At 34.7% G+C, this 20859-nt stretch overlaps 1 protein-coding gene across 17 annotated transcripts in view; it reads left to right on the top strand.

Annotated features, from left to right (window-relative positions):
* The window catches only part of ABI2 (abl interactor 2), a 125046-nt gene that overhangs the window by 59320 nt on the left and 44867 nt on the right, over positions 1-20859 (top strand). For 3 of the 17 annotated variants that reach the window (XM_074191590.1, XM_074191581.1, XM_074191583.1), the window contains 5 exons: positions 3113-3210; positions 7233-7379; positions 8175-8299; positions 10055-10237; positions 14907-15065. In XM_074191590.1, the coding sequence (XP_074047691.1) occupies positions 3113-3210; positions 7233-7379; positions 8175-8299; positions 10055-10237; positions 14907-15065 (712 nt within the window). The remainder of the gene's footprint in view (positions 1-3112; positions 3211-7232; positions 7380-8174; positions 8300-10054; positions 10238-14906; positions 15066-20859) is intronic. The other 14 variants (XM_074191594.1, XM_074191585.1, XM_074191589.1 and 11 more) reach the window with 5 other exon arrangements.

Raw genomic sequence — 20859 nt, 5'->3', positions numbered from 1 at the left:
TTAAATAAATTGTTCTCTTGGTTCTGCTCACTTCACTTTGATTCAGTTTATATGTTTTCCCCATGTGTTTTTCTGAATCATGCCCATCATCATTTCTTATACCAAATAGTTTTTCATGGTATTCATGTACCATAACTTTTTTCAGCCATTCCATAATTGATGGGCAATGTTTCCATTTTTTAATACCATAATAAGAGGTTATGTGAAAAATTTTTGTATATATATTTTTTCATTTTTAAATTTCTTTGGGGTATAAATCTTTAGCAATATTGTTGGATCAAATACATGCTTTTTGAGCATAATTCCAAATTACTTTTCAGAATGAATGAGCCAATCCCCAGTTGCACAAATCTTGTATTATTTTACCTTTTTCCAGGGCCAACATTCATCATTTTTTTTTTTTTTTGTCAACTTTGCTAATCTGGTTGGTGTGAAGTAGTATAGTTACCTCAGAATTGTTTAGTTTGAATTTCTCTATTAGTGATTTAGAGCATTTTTTCATATGGCCATTGATAACTTAGATTTTTTTTTCTTTCAGAAGTATATATAAATATATATATTCTTTGACTCAACTCTACTTTTGGAGGTAACCACTTGGGAATGGCTCTTATTCTTATATTTGATTGAATAGCTCTCTTTTCTTCTAAGTTCTTACTACCTGTGTCTCTTTCATTTCTTCTCTGTTCAGTCATCCCATTTTTCTAAGTTCATACCATGGTTAAAAATTAGTATTTCTTAAAATATGTTTTTGATTTATTGGATAAATAGTGAATCTATTTTTATTTTGGCATAAAGGTGGCTATCATTGGAATATATAAAATTCAGACTGAATTGGGAATTCTGCTTGAAATCTTTAATTGCAAATTTTATTAATCATCACATATAGATGAACCAAACTCATTGAAGCAGCTAAACATTCTGGAAATCTTATAACTTACTAAGTTTGATATGTGTAAATATAAGTACCAAATTTAACTTTATGGGATGATTTGTTATTTATTTATTTTTTTGGACAACTCAAAACAGGTAAGTGGTTTATTCAGGTTTGATAAATGACATATAGAGGATACTGCAATTTAAAGAAACACTTTAATTTCTAAAAACCCAATAAAGAAAAATTTCACATGGAAGAAATTGTTTCAGATACCCCGTATATAGAATAAAATGCCTCTTTCATTCATTTTATTCTCTCCCTCCTCCTTTTTCTCCCAGTACCTATGAAATTGATGTAGTTTAGTGTCTCTCTTTTTATCCCTCATCTCTTTATTAGTAATTTTGAATTTCATGTTGCTTAAAGTTGAGCTTAAAGGACTTCATTAAGTATGCAACAGTATCATAAAAGTAAATGATAAAATAATTTTAAATTTGACAATTTTAACTTATAATTGTCTTCTGGTATGGATATACTATTTTGTAATGCATATGAGTTCCATAATGTGGTTCATTATACCCTCTAACAAATGAGGGGAAGAGCAAGATTTAGTTTATTTGATTAAAATCTGAAATATACTCCATTTTACCTTTGTTTTTAAGGCAACAATAACCATGAAGAATTACTTTACTTTTTATAAATCTTGAAAGGCATTATTTACTTTTGAAGACTGTGTTAACATCCCCCACAACTTGTTCACTGTTTCATTCATGTATGAAATGCATTTTCTTTTTAATAAAATCTATGTACTTCATTTATTTGTGAAGTGAAATTGACTTCCAACTAAGAAAAGTGAGCACAAGTAACATTAATACATTAAGATTATTTATTTACACTAAGGTTATGTTTAACAGCACATCAAATACTCAACACAGTTTTTGCATTTATTTTCCTTTTCCTTTTTGGTAGTAACTGATAAATTTTGGGCTCAAAGAGATTCTGTATTATAATTTAATATCTTGTAGTTTGTGCTTCAAATATTCTTTGCAAGGACAGACTGAACATGTATACATAATCTAGTTAGAAAGGAATATTTTTGGAAGATAACTAGCTATGTTAGATATCAGAGTGTGTGTGTGTGTGTGTGTGTGTGTGTGTACACACACACACACACACACACACACACACACACACACACACAAACACAAACTAGTTAGAAGGAATATTTAATTGTCCCTTTCAGATACTACCAGATATATAACCATGTAGAGTCTCACCAAATTGTGGTAGTGAAAAACTTGATATTAGACTTGAATCATGTTTGCAGTGGCCATATACTTTTTATTCCACACTTTTGGCCATGAGTTCAAACTTTGGGGGGCTGTGGATTTAGTTGTGATGGAACCTGGTGCTTCAAGTTTCCTGCTTCCTCTGATTCTTGAAATTTTCAGTGAGGTTTGAAATAGGGATTTGGGCCTTTTGTAGACTTTGGCTGAGTTTTTTGCCTCTGTGCTTGAATTTATTCTATATGAAAGATAGCTAGACATGAACTTGCTGTTGGCAAATTCTTACACAATAACCCTCAAATTCTGGTCCAGCTATTTGTAAAGTAGCTGAGTTTTCAGAAGTTTTCAAATTAGTGAATTCTAATAAGAAGGTCATTAGATAGGCATTTAACTTTCTGTGATATAAATTTGACCTATTTACTATCCAAATATTAAATTATACTGTACAATATATAATGCCTCTGCAATTTAGATTTATCAGTTATAGTAGATTATATATATATGTAGGTCACTGAATATTTTATTTGGGGGAATATCTTTTTTTAATTTTAGAGGTGCTTTTAAAAAATAAGCAACAGCTTAAAACATATGTTCAAATTGTTATCCTGTATTAAGGATGAGATTTTATTCTAATCAATCCCTCTTGAATTTTAGTTGCATGATATATCAGATATGTCTTGCCAGTGATTTGTTGTTGGTGTGATGGCCTAATGGCAAATACAGTCTTTATATTTGTAATTGATCATTTGAAAACCCCAAATAAGGAAGAGTCCTTTGAGTGCAACTCTAGAATAATAGCAGAGTAGAAATTGCATATGAAATGCATGGCCTTTCTAATTTTTTTCCTATTTGATCCTTTCCCTATTCCCCTTAATTGTACAGCAACATTTTCCATAGGTGCCACATTTTTCACTGCTTGAAAGTTAAACTGAGTTTTACTCACTCTTTTATGTAGGTGAGTACACAGAATATGAAGATGGGTGGGCTGCCTCGCACAACTCCACCTACTCAGAAACCACCCAGTCCACCGATGTCAGGCAAAGGAACACTTGGGTGAGTATATAACTTATGATTGTAGAATAGCATGTAACTCAAGTGGTATGTGAAAACAAAAATAGTACCTATTTAAAAAGTGATTCTCTTGATATGGAACCTGAAGAAAAAAAATTCCTCCCTGATTTTTCTTGTCTTATACGTTGTCTTTCTCATAAAACAGATTTTGTTGATAATATAAAAGTATTATTCTGGTATTCATTGCTATCCATTTCTAAATTGGAGGTATAATACTAGCATAGACTTAAGTTTATTACATAAACTACGTTAGAATTTTGATGAAAACATTTTCTCAGGTTTGTGCTTTCTTTCCCATTATATTTGATTTGAGCTTGCAATATTTAGTTGGGGAAAAAAAACAACCTTTACGTAGCCCAAATGTTTTTGTAAACTTAAACCTAATTAACTGTAGAAGATGGACTATATATGAGACCTCGAAAGAAATGGCTCACTCAGGGAGAAATTTGGCATTCTTCTACTAGGGGTTCTTAACCTTTTTTTTGTGTGTGTCAGCAATACCTTTGGCAGTTTGGTAAAGAATATGGACCCCTTCTCGGAATGTTATTAAATTCATTACAAAGCAAATCAATTTCCTTGGAATACGGTTTTCAAAATATTAAAAACAAAACAAAACAAGTTCACAGACCTCAGGTTAAGAACTCCTAATGAAAATTTGGCTTACTGTGATAATTCATATATTGTATTCCAGTGAGTATAATAGAACTTGGGAGGGGGGAGGATACCAGAGTTTTCTTAGCTCTGTCACTCATTGGGTAGTCAGTGATTTGGTTTTTTCATCTGTAAAATGGGGGTATTTTTTGACCTATTTATTTTTAGAGACATTCTAATGACAAATTGGATTTTTAAAAAAATTTAAAAAACCATAGTGTTTTGAAGTCTCAGATTGGCATTATATTTTGTGCTTAAAAATGACTAAGGTGCAATTCTGTTTTTGGCCCCCTCACCAAAAAAACCCCCCTGAATTAACTAACTACTTTGAAACACTTGAGAACAGGTGAGACTATTGAGCTGAGATATAAGAAAAGACAACAGAAAAGAGAGTGCACTTAGATAATAAAAAGAACAGGAAAGAGTATATAAAGTGGTAGGAAAAGTTTTTGTAGGCCCCTTGGGAGGAATGGAAGAAAAGCAAGGTTCAGCTAGTACTAGCAAAGAAGGTAAAGAGGGATAGAAATGGGAATGCTAGCCAGACTAGGGGAGAAAAGGACTGAATATTGGAACCTGAAACTGAACTGCAGAATAGGATAGTGAAGGGAAGCAAAACTAGACTTTGTATGGTGTGAAGCCCTGTCAAAATGTAAGCAGCTCTTATAAGAGAAAACCAAGCTGAATAGGGACTTGAATTACGCATTTACTGACTTCCCAGTTTCCTCAAATGGAATATTTTTGTCTTGCAAGTGATTCTGTAAAATGTGTCTCTTCTTTTGGTTTTTTGTTATGTTTCATTATTAGGAAAAATATATAAACTTACATGTATGTGTATTTACATATATGTGTTTTCGTTTATACACATATAATCAGTTTTTTCTAAAAAAAATTTTGTAGAAATTCTGAGAGGTACCTGGAGCTTCAAGTTACAGAGTTCCAAAGAGGCATTTGGTGACAGTGTTACAACTGCCTTCTCCTTGACATAGCCAGTACTGTTATCCCCCACCCCCTCCACTCTCAACTGCAATATTTTTTTTTCTGCTTGCTCCCTCTTCATTTTACAGTATTACTTTTATCACTTCTCTGCCCCTTCCCTCATTTCCTTGGATGAAACAAAGGTAGGCAGTTTGATTGACTTTCTCTTCCTGACATCCACAGCTGATTTTTTTAGAGGGGAATAGGGATTGGAAGAAAAGGACTGGCTTGTTGGGCCAGTGTGGGACCTGGGATCATCCCTACTTGAAAAAGATTTGAAGAGCACACTTTTATGTGGCAAACTCTAAATGACATCTATCATAATCTAGTAACTTTTCTTCCTGTAATTTCTTCTCCCTTTCCAGTAATTTGTTTTATGTAGTTTACCTGCTTCTTAAAAGTTGTATCTAAGTTAATATAACTATTTTCTCATCATAGATATATTTACATTGTAATTCCAGAAATGATGTCTTCATTTCCATTCTAACACTTCAGTTTGAGCCTCTCTTTCACTTTGCTGTTTCCCTAGTGGATAAAGCACTGGCCTTGGAGTCAGGAGCATAGGAGTTCTAATCCAGCCTCAGATATTTACTACCTGTGTGACCTTAGGCAAGTCACTTAACCCTGATTCCCTTGCATCCAGGACCATCTCCAGTTATCCTGATTTCTATCTGACCACTGGAACCAGATGGCTCCAGAGAAGAAAGTGAGACTAGTGACTTAGTACAGTACTCCCCTCACTCACTCAAATCCAATTCATGTGCTTGTCATGGCTTAAGCTCCCTGATGGTCATGGTCTTCTTTGGGAATGAAAGATATTCCCAAATGAAAGAAATAAAATACTTAAATGGAGACATTATGCACAAAATACTAAATGTACTAGGTGAACTGATGCTTAAAAAGAATCCAGTTTTTTTGTAAAGAAACTGATTGTTTTAGTGATCCTATGCTTCAAATTTAGAAGGTTATATGGTATAGTAGAAAGGGTGTTTCTTAAATGGATGCATACCTGTCCTCAAGAGAAAAGGAGAAGAGTGATAGGAAAGAAAGAAATTTAACATTCTGGGATTTTGCTGGTTTTAGTAGTTAGTAGGTAGACCCCCCAAAAATGATAAAAATGAATGATCATATTGGGAATTGCTTTAGATTCATTTAAGTAAAAAAGATGAATTGAAAGAAGAGTATTAGTGCCCTAAGGAAAGGGATTTTGTTTTAGAACTCACATCCTAAGAGTCTAATTTTTTTTTCCTTGTTAGAATATCTTTTATAGCTCCTCTTATTTTGGAATTTAGCTACCTATTTTGTTTCATCTTTCCCTATTATGTTTTCAGTCCTCTAATTCTGTTATTTTACAGGGAAGTTTTTTTGGGGGAAAACATGAAAAGGTATGTTTTTTTGGGGGGGCAAGGCAAGGCAAGTGACTTGCCCAAGGTCACACACCTAGGTTGTATTAAGTGTCTGAGGCTGGATTTGAACTCAGGTCCTCCTGACTTCAGGCCAGTACTCTTTCACTATGCCACCTAGCTACGCCCAAGAAAAGATATGTTAACAGAATCTAGTCTCATTTCTATGGTGTTAGCTCAGAGGAAATGAAGAAGAAGATAAAGAAATGAGGGATAATGTTTTAGAGCTTTTCTCTTTCCACCAAATGAAGGAAGAGGGAAATGGATAATTAGTGGACAAAGATGGAAGGTAATAAATGCTAATAAGTTTGTAAAAATAAAAACACAAAAGAAATATTAAGCTTTAAAGTTTGAATTTCATTTTCATGGATATAGTTGAATATCACTTGGATATATTCTGTTTCTTTTCCTTTAAAAAGGAAATGAGCAATATGGAAATTGTTTCCTTAAATGCCAGCATGGGAATTATTGGATTCTAGAACTAGTACTAGTTCTACATGTTTGAGTAGCTAGAATATGGAGGGAGGTAATGAAGAATAATCACAGCTTGTTTTTTTTGGGGGGGCATTTGTAACAGCTTAACTTAATATTTAGAGAGTCCTTTGATTTTTCAAATAAAAAAATAGATACTAGAAGACATGGGAATAAGAATTGGGGCATTTGTGTGTTTGTATGTGTGTGTGTTCTGAGATTAAAGGCTACTCTTTTAATTATGCAAAGAAATCTACATTAGCTGAGGGAAATGGAGTTGGAGACAGAAATAATCTTTAACTTTTAAAATGCATAAAAAACCCCATTTAAATCTCCAGTAGGTGGGAGGCAAGGGATACCTGAAGAAGAGATGATTGGATGATGTAAAAACACACATTTTCCTATCTAATTACAATTTGTACTTCACTGCTGGCAATTCTATCTTTGAATTCGTTATGCCTAAATTTGCCTAATTACACAATACATACGCTCTTCTTTTTGTAGGCGTCACTCCCCCTATCGCACACTGGAGCCAGTGCGTCCTCCAGTGGTACCAAATGATTACGTCCCTAGCCCAACACGTAATATGGCTCCCTCGCAGCAGAGCCCTGTGAGGACAGCTTCTGTGAATCAAAGAAATCGAACTTACAGGTATTTTCTCTACCTCAGCACAAAATGTGATGGCCATAGTACCATAATCTTTTCAAATAACTTCAGTTAAATCTTTCTCATTTCAAAGCACAAGTCCCTTTTCCTTACTTTACTCCCACTAAGCCACATCTGCTCTCACCTTCCTCTTCTGATGCTCTAATACAACTTTGAGGAATCAGGAAGTCATTTAAGAAGAGATAATGAACTGTCAATTTCCATAAGGTTTAAATTTGCAGACGGAAGCTCAGCTTAGGTGACTTGAGTAAAGATTGTGAACCAAAAAAATATATGCTGAAAATTTTTAAAGTTGTTTTTTGGTGGAACTTTACAGATGAAAAACTATGCTTGGTAAAAACTAAAGTGTGGGCTAGCACACCAGGGCATGATTGTGGATTAAAGTTAATCAAATATATTAAATATATTTTCATTGTATATTGAGTTATTTTGGGAGAGGTATTAAAGATATTTAGCATAACAAAGCTAATTTTTTGCCTGTATATTTCTAAAATTGAGTCCTGTTGACAATCATATTATTAGTTTTTTTTTTTTTGGTTTGAACTTTTAAAACAAAGTCTAAGGGACAAAGAAATTGTCTTGAGTCTACATTCTTTTTTTCTTTTCCTGTATTTGTGAAATTATAGATGTTGTTACAAAAATTGAAGTGGAAGGTTCTTACCTCTTTTTTTTTTTAGTTGCTCTATATATTTCAGAAACTTAACTTACTGTATTTGGGAAATTTTGATTACTAATTGCTTTACATCAGTGTTAATGTTCTGGTGGGTCTGATTTCTTTAGCAGCAGTGGTAGTAGTGGAGGGAGCCATCCGAGTAGCCGGAGCAGCAGTCGCGAGAACAGTGGAAGTGGTAGTGTGGGGGTTCCTATAGCTGTCCCTACTCCATCTCCTCCCAGTGTCTTTCCAGGTAAACCCAGAGTTCATTTGTATTTCTTCCTGTTTGAACCCTAATCATTGTCTTTTTATACAGGACTGTTTACCAGACCTGGCTAAACACTGGAAAGAATTTTCAAGTAAAAAATTTAACAAGTAGAATTGACTTAATTTACTCTCTTTATTTTTCCCTTTTGCTGTGGTTTTAGTTATCTGATGATAATGATTAGAAAGGGTCCTTCTTCTGCTACCATAGTCCTTTAGGTATCATATCTGACATCTGTAATTTGAGTTATTTATCTTGAAAAGAATGAAATTGGGCACATTGGTGACTGAGTGAGTCTGTGGGCATAGATCAGTTTGAATTTATTACCCTTCTGGGAAAAAAAAACCCAAAATAAAATTCCAAGTGCCTTGTCTATTGACAGTTGGCTCATCAAGTGTGGTGACCTAATACAGCACAGACAGGATGACACTTTTGACTGTTAATTTTTTTGACATTTGAAACTGGACATTTTATCAGAAATATCTCATCTTCTCTAAAGCAAAAAATGTGCCAATAGAATTATTTTTTCCATCCTTCTCCATTTCTTCTCACTGTCCCCTTTCCCTTCCTGTCTTCCTCCTCTACCTTCTTTCATCCTCCCTTCCTTCTATCCTGTTCCCCCTTTAGCAGATATTATCATATTCATTTTATGAGTATTTACTCTATCATGTATACACATTGAATGGAACAAAGCAGTATGAGTGGGCACAAGTATTGAACTTTTATTATTAATTGTTTACTGTCCCAGATAGAATGCTAAGACCTGGTAACCTCAAAAAGTTAAAAGACAGTCTCTGCCATCAAAAAATTCACAGTTTTAATGATAGAGACAACCAAACAAATAAGCAGGTTTATATGCAGGAGAAATAGGAAATAATTAACAGAAGTAAAACACTAGAATTAAGAGAGGCTGGGGAAAGCTTCCTATAGAAGCTAGGATTTTTAAATGGGACTTAAAGGAAGCCAGGGAGATCAGGAGGCAGAGAGAATGCTCAGAAGCAAGAGGAGGGTCTTGTGGCCTAGAGGCCACTTTCACCAAATCAAAGAGTACATATTGGGGAGGAAGGTCTAAGGAGACTGGAAAGGTAGGAAAGAGCTAGCCTGTGAAAAGGCTTTGAATGCTAAGCAGAGGCATTTTCTATTTTGTCTTGGACTTAATAAGGAGCCATTTGACATTGGGGTGACATGGTTAGACCACTTATTGAGTTTTTTGCATTAACAAGATCAAATGAATTCTGACAGAGTTAGGAAGAAGAATTTCATATTTGTTTGTTTTTTTAACTTATAGTATGTATTTTGGTTCTACACTGTGCTGTATGGAATTTTTGAATCTGGGTTCAGAAAAATAAATTGTTTTCAACTCCTAAAACTAACAGCAAAACATATCCTAACCCTAGCTATCAATCTCTTCCTCCCTCTCTTCCCCCACTCTTATTTCCCCCTTTCTCTTTTCCTTTCTTTCTCTGTGTTTTTCAAGTTAAAAAGGGTATTAAGAAAGTTCTTTTTTTTCCTATAGGGGAAAAACTATGTAGGGTATGTAACAGTACCCTAAGCATATTAACTTATTTGCTGCACATGTAACAATGCTTTAACATGAGCTGCTTTTTCCCCCCACTCTTGCATTCATTTGATTAGCAGTAAGACCTGAATGCCTAACACTTAGCAACTCAGAAGGCTTTTTTTCTAATCCTGGCTACTGTGATGGCGTTATTAATGCTTCCTCTTCCTCCTTTTTCTACCTAGCCCCTGCTGGCTCAGCTGGCACTCCTCCCCTTCCTGCCACTTCTGCCCCTGCCCCTGCCCCTCTGACTCCTGCTGCTGTCTCCTCTTCCACTGCCCCAGATGGTGCTGCTGCAGGAGCTCAGCCCCTTGCTGATGGCTTCACCTCTCCAACTCCCTCTGTTGTTTCTTCCACTCCACCTACAGGTGAGTGTCTGCTCTTTCAAGGGCAGATGAACCCTGCTTTCAGGCTGCTGTTGCTATGAAGGCATAATACTCTGTTGGTTTCAAAATTGGTTAGAGATTGAGAAGAAAAAATTAATTTTCCCATTGAGGGTAGCACTTTATTAAACAACCTCGCCAAACTAATACATTAATAAATAACTAGTAACATTAAAAAAGACTGAAGCAAGTATAGCTTGAACCTTTTAGTTTTGAATATTCTTGAGATTTTCTTATAATGTAAAGTTTGTGTCATTGGACCAGAGGATTTGACTTAAGTGAATTTAGATCATTCTGAAATTCAGAAAAATGTTGTATATATATTTTTAGTTGGTTTTGATATTTTTTTACTTTGAGCTTACCTTTTTTATTCTTTTTTTTATATTACAGACTAAAAAAACCCATCATTCCTATAGTTATGGTATTGAGCAGTTTGAAAACTAAATGTATCTTTTAAATAATAAACATATACACTAGCATTTTCTTTGTGGATATAACAATGTCTCATCTGGACTTGAACAATGAAAATTTTTATTCTATTCCATAAATTGATTTTTGAGAGTTTAAGACTGTCTATTTACAATAACACTTAATAAATTATACAAATGTGTTGAGGACTTTTTTATATTATTGGGAAATAAGTAATTCCCATTAATTCTTCATGGTTGTTTTTTTGTTGTTTAAATTTTTTTCTGAATTTTCTAAATTTTCTAAAGTCTCTTTTTCCTAATTCCCATCATATATATATATATATATATATATATATATATATATATATATATATATATATGAAGAGTGATTCAAAACATATTTCCAGATTAACTATCTTGCACCCCCCCCCAAAAAAAACACCAAGAAAAATAAAGAGAAAAAAAAGTAGTACTTCAGTCTGTCCTCAGAGTTCTTCAGTTCTTTCTCTGGTGATGAGTGGTGTTTTTCTTCATGAATCCTTTGAAATTTTTGTGGATCATTGTATTGATTAGAGTTACTAAGTCTTTCATAATTTTTTTATCCTTACAATATTGCTGTTACTGAGTAGTACATTGTTCTTCTGATTCTGCTCACTTTACTTTGCAAGTCTTTCCAGGTTTTCAGAAGAACATTGCATACCCTAACAGCAACATGGGGGTGATGATCTACCTTAATGGACTTGCTTACTCCAAGAATGCAATAATCAGGAACAGTTTTAGGGTATCTGTGATGGAGAATGTCATCTGTATCCAGAGAAAGAACTGTGGAGTTTAAATAAAGACTACAGACAATTATTACCTTCAATTTTTTAAAAAAAGTTTTCTTGTGTACTACATAATTTTGCTTTCTCTAATATTTTATTTCCTCCTCAAGGACATGTTTTTTCTTTCAATATGTTCAATTTTGATCAGTGCATAGCATGGAAACAATGTAAAGATTATCAGATTGCCTTCTATGGGGGGGAGGGAAGGTAGGATGGGGGGAAAGTATACAATTCAAGGCCTTATCAAAAAATGATAGGTAGAAACTACTATTGTATGTAATTGGAAAACAAACAAAATAGTTACATAATTAAAAATATAATATGTATAATATAATATAATATAAACATATAATTAAAAAAATCTTTCCAGGTTTTGTTGAAGTCACCTCCTTTATCTTTTCAGCCAGCCATTCCTCATTTGATAGCCATCCTCTCACATTTTCCAATTTTTTTGCCATCACAAAAATAACTACAAGGTATTATGTATAAACGCATACATATGCATATTCTTTTCCTTTTTATTTGATTTCTTTGAGATAGAGAGACCTATTATCAGTATTTCTGGATCACAGTTTTACAACCCTTAGGGCATAGTTCCAAATTCTTCTTTAGAATTGTTCTAATAACAATGCATTAGTATCCCTATTTTTCCATTTTTCCTCCAGTCATTTTGTTATTTTTCTTTTTTGTCATTTTTAGTCAATCTGATGAGTGTGAGTTGGTATCCAAGAATATTTGAATTTGCGTTTCTCTAATTATTAGTGCTTACTGGAACTGCTGAATCAACAGTTCTTAAACTTCTTGGCCTTAGAACTGCTTTTCTCTCTCTAAAAAATTAAGAATTCCAAAATATGGGGTTCTTGATATGAGTTGTATCATATAATATGAGTTGTATCTAAGTCACTTAACCCTGATTGCCTTGCATCCAAGGTTATCTCCAGTGGTCCTGATTGCTCTCTGGCCACTGGACCCAAATAGCTCTGGAAGAGGAAGTGAGGCTTCATGTGCTTGTTATGGCACCATCTCCCTGATGTTGTGGTCTCCTTTGAAAATAAAGGACAAATATTTTTAAAATATGAGATATTAAAAACAAGTTTTAAAAATACATATTCATGTATTTAAAATGGCAAGAACAAACCTATGTGTTAAAATAAATGATATATTTTAGTAAACATTACGATATTTTTCAAAATAAATAAAAATTGGTGAGAAGAGGGGCATTGTTTTACATGTCTTTATAAATCTCTTTCATAGAAGATAGCTAGATTCTCAAGTTTGGTTCTGAATTAAATCTGTTGTATTATGTTGTTTTCGTTTCAGCATATGAAGACAAATCTAATCTCACTCAGATATGTAGTTTGAAAAAGGAGGAGTATTTTAGTAGGCAAATATTATCTTAGTATTATTTTTGAAATTAACTTTGACTGTCCCTACTCCCTAAAAAGGCTTTAATAATCCTAAGGGATCCCTAGGACCATATTTTAAGAATTTCTGGGCTAGATAATCAGCCTGGTATACTTCACAAAAGATTCTGGTTCTGGTGGTCTTTGGATTAACTGGCCTCTGAGGTCCCTTTCAACTATGAAATTTTGGGATTTCAGTTAAGTTGTTGATTGAAACTTGTTAACATGTAAAAAAAAGCTTATTTTCATTTGTAAGAGGAAAAACATGATAAAGAGCAGTATGTTTATTTTTCCTTAGAGAAAATTCTGAATAGAATTGTCTGAAAAAAGTTTATGTAATATTCTACTCTGTTTTAGATCTCCCTTCTTTCCCCCTTTCCTCTTCTCACATGAAATAGGAAATAAAATCTTCAGTTGATTTTAACTAGTAAAAATTTATGATAGAATAGAGCTTATTGATGGTGATGATGGTTGGTTTAGTACTTTTTAAAATATTATTTATTTAATATTTAATTTTTTCCCAGTTTTCAACATTTGTTATAAAAAGATTTGAGTTCTAAATTCTCTCATCTCATCCTATCTCATCTCACCTCTTCATTGCAAAGGTAGTTTATTAAAGGTTATGCAAGTGTAATCATGCAAAAATTTTTTCCATATTAGTCTGTTGTAAAAGAAAATGTGGAACAAAAAAAATTCCAAACTCTTTGGTTTAGTACTGTTGTTGATTTTGATGAATGATACAACTTGCGTGTGTGGTGTGTGTGTGTGTGTGTGTGTGTGTGTGTGTGTGTGTGTGTGTGTATGTGTATCATGTGACAGAGTGTGTTCTGTGCATTTGAGTTTCTTAATTTGAATCAACAGTGGATCATAGACTTTGAGAAGTGGAATGGGCTTCAGAGAAACCCATGGGAAACTACCCAATGCAGTGACAGAAGACTTTGGCACTGCAGTCCCAGGTCCTGGGCTTTAAATCCTGACTTATCCATGACTATTTGTATGGCCCTGGACCAGTCACCTTTCTCTTTGGATCATAATATGCATATCTTTAAAAGGAGAGGATTAGATTTAAGAGGTCTGATAAAAGGTTTATGTAACTTTTAGTCTTCTCTTATGAGATTCTTGAATATGAAGTGACTTGAGAGTCAAGGTAATTCAATCTTTTATTTTAGGGAATTTAGGCCTAGAGGGGCTAAACACAAACCATAAAAGGTAGAGGCAGGATTTTGAAACCAGATCTTAAGACTCTAGATTTAGTTTCTTTTTATTCTACTCTGTAAATATCCAATTTCCAGTTACCCTTTATAGGAATTTCTTAGGTCTTTTAATTTGTTTTATTTTTATTTTTTAAAATTTATTTAAGACAATGGTGTTAAGTGACTTGGCTAAGGTCACACAGCTAGGGAATTATTGTGACTCCATTGTGTCACCTAGCTGCTCCCTCTAATGATTAATTAGTTTCCTTAAATAATAAATATTTTGATTTTTCATTTTTATCTTTTTTTGAAATGTCTTGTTCTACTTTCCTTACAGATCATGGTGTTTTTTCCCCCACATTGTTAAATCAGCTAAAATTTTTCATTCTTTTTCTGCTTAGATTTTAAGTCAGAGATTTCATAAATTTCCAGTTTGTTACTTTGGAATTTTGGATATTTAGGTGCTAATTTATAATTATGTATAGGAGAAGAACAGATAAACATGATTTAACTTATAACTTAGTTATTTCGGAATAGATTTATTTGCTGTATTTTTATTAGTTTTTCTAATTTGATAATGAAAGTTTGTTAGTTGATTAGTTACATCTGACTTTTTATTACTCCATTTGGGGTTTCCTTTGTAGAGATACTGGAGTGGTTTACTATTTCCTTTTCTAGCTCATTTCCTCATTGCATTACTCTTATTAAAAATTTAAAATTGCCATCTTCTTTAAGTAGTTTTGTTATTTAAATTTTTTAAAAATTTAATTAAGGTTTTAGTATTTTCTTTTGAATGACAGATTTATTGCTCACCCCCAAATCAGGTCATCCTGTTCAGTTCTACAGCATGAACAGACCTGCTGCTCGGCATACTCCCCCAACAATAGGAGGCTCTTTGCCCTACAGACGTCCTCCTTCCATAACTTCACAGACAAGCCTTCAGAACCAGGTGAATGGAGGACCTTTTTATAGCCAGAATCCAGGTAAGATTATCTTCCAAGATTCTATATGATTTAGCTGAAGAAATTTGAACTACTTTTACTGCTTAGTATGGTCCTGATTGGAAATTTTAATCACTCTCAAATTAAGATTTAGTGATCTAAAAGATAATTGAACTCACATTAAAAGATAATTACAAATTTTGCTTACATTGGACATTTGATAAATATACTTTAATGTTTGTCCTTCATTTTCAAAGAAGATCATGACAAGTACATAAATTGGATTTGAGTGAGGGGTGACTGGGCTAAGTCACCAGTCTCACTTTCTCCTCTGGAGTCATCAGGTCCAGTGGCCAGATATGAATCAGGATGACTGGAGGTGACCCTGGATGTGGGATTCTCAGGTAGTGACTTGCCCAAGGTCACACAGCTAGTAAGTAGCAAGTGCCTGAGGCCACATTAGAACTTCCATCCTCTAGAATCCAAGGCCAATGTTCTATCTATTATGCCACCTAGCAGCCCTGCAAATATATTTTATCCCTTCTCAGTAGATATGGAGGTAGAGAATCTCAGATGTAGACTATTGCTAATATTGCCAAATTTGAACTTGTTGGCTTGTCTTGCCTAAAACTGTTCCCTTTTGTGACTAGGGATAGTTCTTTGGAGAAGAGGTAGAATTCAGAAAATGAGTCTGATATTTAAAAAAGTCATCAAGAATTTTTTTTTAAGGTGAGGTATAGGAAGAGTATTATGTTATGTTGGAGAGATAAGTGGCATGCTAGGATGGAGGAGTCCAGATCTTCTGCCAACCCTCCATGGTTCTTAGGAAAGCACCCTTCTAAAAAGATAAGATGAATCCCTGTAGACTCCTACACCTGACCCTGGGGTCCATAGAAGACCCCCTCATTCTTGTGAAAATCCAGAGATAGATAAACTGAGGTAGGTGGAAAGCATAGTTTGGAGTGGGTGTGGAGGGGTGTCTGTTTAACACCAGCAGTACTAAAATTAGTGGAGTGTCAAGGACTTTGGAGATGAATCTGGGTGTCCCAAAAGCTCCTGGTGACAGTAGTCCAGTTTGCAGGGAAGCATGAGGAACTCCAGGAGTATTCTTGTATAGCAAAGCTCCAAAGCTTTGTCTCCAAAACTCTTAGGGGGCATGGAATTTGTCCTTGATCCCAGCATCAGAGGAAAAGGATCTCAAGGAGAGTTAAATGGAGGGGGATGTCCTGTATATCTCTTCTCTCTCATACTCTCTTTTGGAGCCTCCTGAATATTGAACTAGTTCCGGCAATGTGTATGTCAACCTCATTATCAATTTGTACTTCCTGGAAAGTACACTGCCAAGGTATGTGAATTTACCCACTTCTCCATTTGTTGTAACCAGTGGATTCACATATGAATGGTGTGGTGCTGATGGAACTAAATAAGCACAAGCAGCAGAGAATCAATTCATACTTCATTGCATCTCAGCTTCAGAGGCTGCATTGAATCATCTGAAAATGGAAGATCATGTACCAACATTCCCTTCACTTTGGTCTTGGCTTTGTAGCCTTTTCAAGTTGAAGAATTTGCCATCAGTGCGGTAGCTGACCTTGAGGCCAAGTTCATCTTCAGTGAAGGCATTTGATAACATCACTGAAAATATTCTAAAAAGCATGGAAGCAAGGACATAGCTTTGTTTCACTCCCTTGGTGACCAGAAAATTTCGAGAGCATCCTCCACCTAGAATCTGGGCAAAAATCATGAAATTGATGACTAGTACTAATGAACTTCCCCAAGCAATCAAATTTTGACTTTATTTGATTAAATGGAATTAAATGCTGCCTTCTTAGAAATGGATGTGCTATCCTGCTGGTAAATCTGTGGAGTTCTCAGTTTTCATTTAGCAGCTTCTTCCCCATTATTTTCATTAAACTAAGCTTCATGTTTGTGAGTGTTCTGACCCAGAAGAGAAAAATGCAGTATTGTACATCAAATCTCTGAAAGCTGACCACTTCTTTTTTGTTCCTCTGTTGCCCACTGTTTGTTGACTTAACTTTGTCTCCAAGTTAGCAACAAAGTGTTCCCTCTTAGAGAAGCACTCTAGTCTATTGACATTAATTCTTCTTGTAGTTACTTTTCCTTGGGGTCACTGCTTGGATTGAATATGAATACTTAGCATGAAGTGGATCAGATCAGTCTATGCCACACATTGCCTTTGTCACTCTCCCATCCTGCCTATCTCTTCTCTATACAATCACATATCTATTAGATGCCAGTGTTTGCTACAAGGCTGTATCCAGGAAGTTTTATTGCATTTAGGTAAATAGAAGACAGTGTTTGTGATGAGGTCATGAGATGAACAAGTCTTCTGTAGTAGGTGACCATTGCTGTTGCTGTGGCCTGGGCTACCCATATGTAGGTTGTGACTACAGCTTCCAATGTATCTGCACCTGCTGCTTTGTCACAGGACTTTGAGGAATGGTAAAGTGGTATGAATGATATCTTTTCTTTTGTGCATAAATTGAATTTAAGTGAGGCAAAGTTGCATGAATCAGTCTCATCCTATCTTCCAGTCATCATAGTTCAGTGGTAAGACAGTCAAGATAACTCTAGATGTAGCAGATGATGACCTTGACATCTTCGATATCTAACCAAGCTCTTAAGTGCTACACAGCACCAGCTTCAACTGCTTTTATGTCCCTTGGAATGAAGTATTTTTATCCACCCCTTCCACCAGTGAAATTCTTGATGTGCTTGGGGTCGAGACAGTCTCCTTGGTTACCGTCAACCTGGTTTAGCCCATCTGCTGAAATGGTTTCTGGGGTGTGGCATACTCCAGCTTCCTGGAACTGAGTTCAGTGAGTCAGAGGGACACCAGAGGTGAAAAGCAGCCGTGAAAGTGTTCAGTGGCTCTTAGACCAGAGGTACTAGTCTTCATTGAACACACCCTAAGATAATAACTTAGTTTGAAATATTTCTGGCCTAAAGCCTGAGGAGAGTAGTGACCACAGAACAAGTTTTGGAAGAAAAAATGCTGTGTCCTGGTCACAAGAACTGTAAAAGTACCAGGAAGAAATAAAAAAAGATATACAAAATGCAGGGGAGAAAGAATATTAAGGAGAAGTGATATCTTAGAGCCTATGACACATAACCTCACTCAGGAAATAAATGCTCTGAAAAATAGAATGAGTCTTACCTGAAAACTATTTAATAAGCATCATTAAATATTAATACAAAATATCATAAATTGAGGAAAAATAGAAAATATAATAAATACATAAAAAACAATCTGTGTGCACCAGACTCAAGGGTGCTATGGAGAATGTACACATGGTGGGACTAGTTGGACTCTGAACCCTATTTGTCCTCCAGATCTCCAATTAGAGGGTCATCATGAGGAGGCATGATGATCAAAGCTGATGCAATTTTCAAGATGATGAATTTTTTAGTGAAGACCTTTTCTTTGGAACATAGTAATGATACAGTTGAATCCAAGGAATACAGCTGTTTGGAACTGGTATCTGAAAATTATGACCAGAACATGTCTGGATACTGTATTTCTAAGAAATTACAAATGAAAACTTCCTGCACTACTAGAACTTCAGAGTGGAATTGTAGAGTGAAAAGAAACTCTCAAATGAAAACTCCAATAAAAATCATAGCCAAAATTCAGAGCTTCAAGGTGAAAGATACATATGAAAAGCAACCAAAAAGAAAGTGAAGGGGAGACAGGAAGGATCACAAGACTTGGTAGCTGTTACAGAACTTGGATCATACAAAATGCAAAAGATAGAAGTTTAAAAGCCAAAGATAAGCTATTGGCAAATGTAGGCATCACTTCTATTGAGGTAGAAGAAAAATGACTCTTGAATTAAAATGAAAATTCCAAGAGAAAAATAAAAAGATACATACATTTATTTAATCAGAAGGAAATATGTGAAGATGAAATTGTTTACGTATTAATAGAGGGAATAAGAAACAAATGTCTTCAGGATCCTAATTTTTTAGGGTCATAAAGACAAAATGTAAGAGAACTTGATTGGTTTTGTTATGTTTTGATCATCTTAAGAGAGGACAAAAATGGGTGGTATAGGAGCTTATGTTGGAGAAGAAAGGAGGAAGAGGAGAGGAATCATTGCCATGCAATAGAGGCACATAAGATAAAAGCATATAATAGCAGAGGGAGGAGTAGGAAGCATGGGCATCCAATGAACCTTATTTTCATCTGAACCAGTTAAAAAAAATTAAACACAATCATAGTCACACATCCCCTCACACATAAAGTTTGTGGTTTAGAAATAACATTAAACTCAAGGGGAATTGGAGGGGATAGCAACATGGGAGGCATAGAGAAGAATCACAGGGTAAATAAAAGAAGAGTCATTAGCAAAATAAATTTGAATATTAGAAACATGAAGGGATGGTTGAGAAGGAAGAAAATAAAAAACTTTAATTGATAGGATAAAGGGAAGAAGAGAACAGAGAAAATATGCTATTTTATTTATATCTCAAAGGTCTTAGGTAAATTTCTTCTCTATTACTGTCTTCTTAATTATAAAGAGGAACATGGATCTAAAGAGAAGAAAAAGTTCAAGAATAGGATAGAGAAGTACATTTTAAAGAATTATAACCCTGATATGAATGCTTTCAGCTCTTCCATTAAAATACAAGAGAATGATAACAGAATAGATTAGAAAACAGAATTCCATGTTGTTTATGAGAAGCACACATTGATTGACAATATTAAAGTAAAGGGTTGAACACAAATCTATTATATTTTAGCTGAATTTTAAGGGACAGCTAGGTGGGACAGTGGATAGCGTACCAGCTCTGGTGTAAGGAGGACCTGAGTTCAAATCTGGCCTCAGACTCTTAATAACCACCTAGCTGCATGACCTTGGGCAAGTCACTTAACCCCTTTGCCCTGGAAAAACTAACAAAGTAGAGTTAGTAGTCATGACTTGAGAAAACACTGTGGTCAGTATGGACAAAATAAGAAGAGATCATGAAAAAGGGTAAAAACATCACTTGTGCAAAAATATTCATAGTCCTATTTTTGGTGGCAAAGAATTGGAAATTGAGTGAATGTGATGGAACACTGTTGTATTAGAAACCAGGAGGGATGGGAATTCAGGGAAGCCTGGAAGGGTTTGCATGAACTGATATTGAGTGAGATGAGCAGAACCACAAAAACACTGTATACCCCAACAGCAGGTGATGATCAACCTAAATGGACTTGCTCATTCCATCAGTGTAGCAATCAGGCACAATTTTGGGGTATCTGCATTGGAGAATACCATCTGTATACGGAGAAAGAATTGTGGAGTTTGAACAAAGACCAAAAACTATTATCTTTAATTAAAAAAACTCATTGTTTTATTATGTAATTTTGCTATCTCTTATACTTTATTTTTTTCCCCTTAAGGATATGATTTCTCTCTCGTCACATTCAACTGAGATCAATGTATACCATAGAAACAATGTAAAGACTAACAGACTGGGGCAGCTAGGTGGTGCAGTGGATAGAGCACTGGCCCTGGAGTCAGGAGTGCCTGAGTTTAAATCTGGCCTCAGACACTTAATAATTATCTAGCTGTGTGGCCTTGGGCAAGCCACTTAACCCCATTGCCTTGCAAAAAAAACTAAAAAGAATAAAAAAGAAAAAAAAGACTAACAGACTGCCCTCTGTAGGGGATGGGGGAGTAGGAAAGTGAGATTAGGAGAAACATTGTAAAATTCAAAATAAATAAAATTTAAAAAATGAGTTAGCCATGAAATACATTAATACAATAGTCGTGTTGGAAAAGTAAACATAATTCTCCCCACCCCCAAAGAAAGAGAAAACTGAAGAAAA

Source organism: Macrotis lagotis, chromosome 6 (assembly GCF_037893015.1).
Source record: "Macrotis lagotis isolate mMagLag1 chromosome 6, bilby.v1.9.chrom.fasta, whole genome shotgun sequence".
In the NCBI taxonomy this organism is placed as follows: Eukaryota; Metazoa; Chordata; class Mammalia; order Peramelemorphia; family Peramelidae; genus Macrotis; species Macrotis lagotis.
Note: the sequence above shows the minus strand (reverse complement) of the source record. Positions and strands in the feature narration are given on the sequence as shown.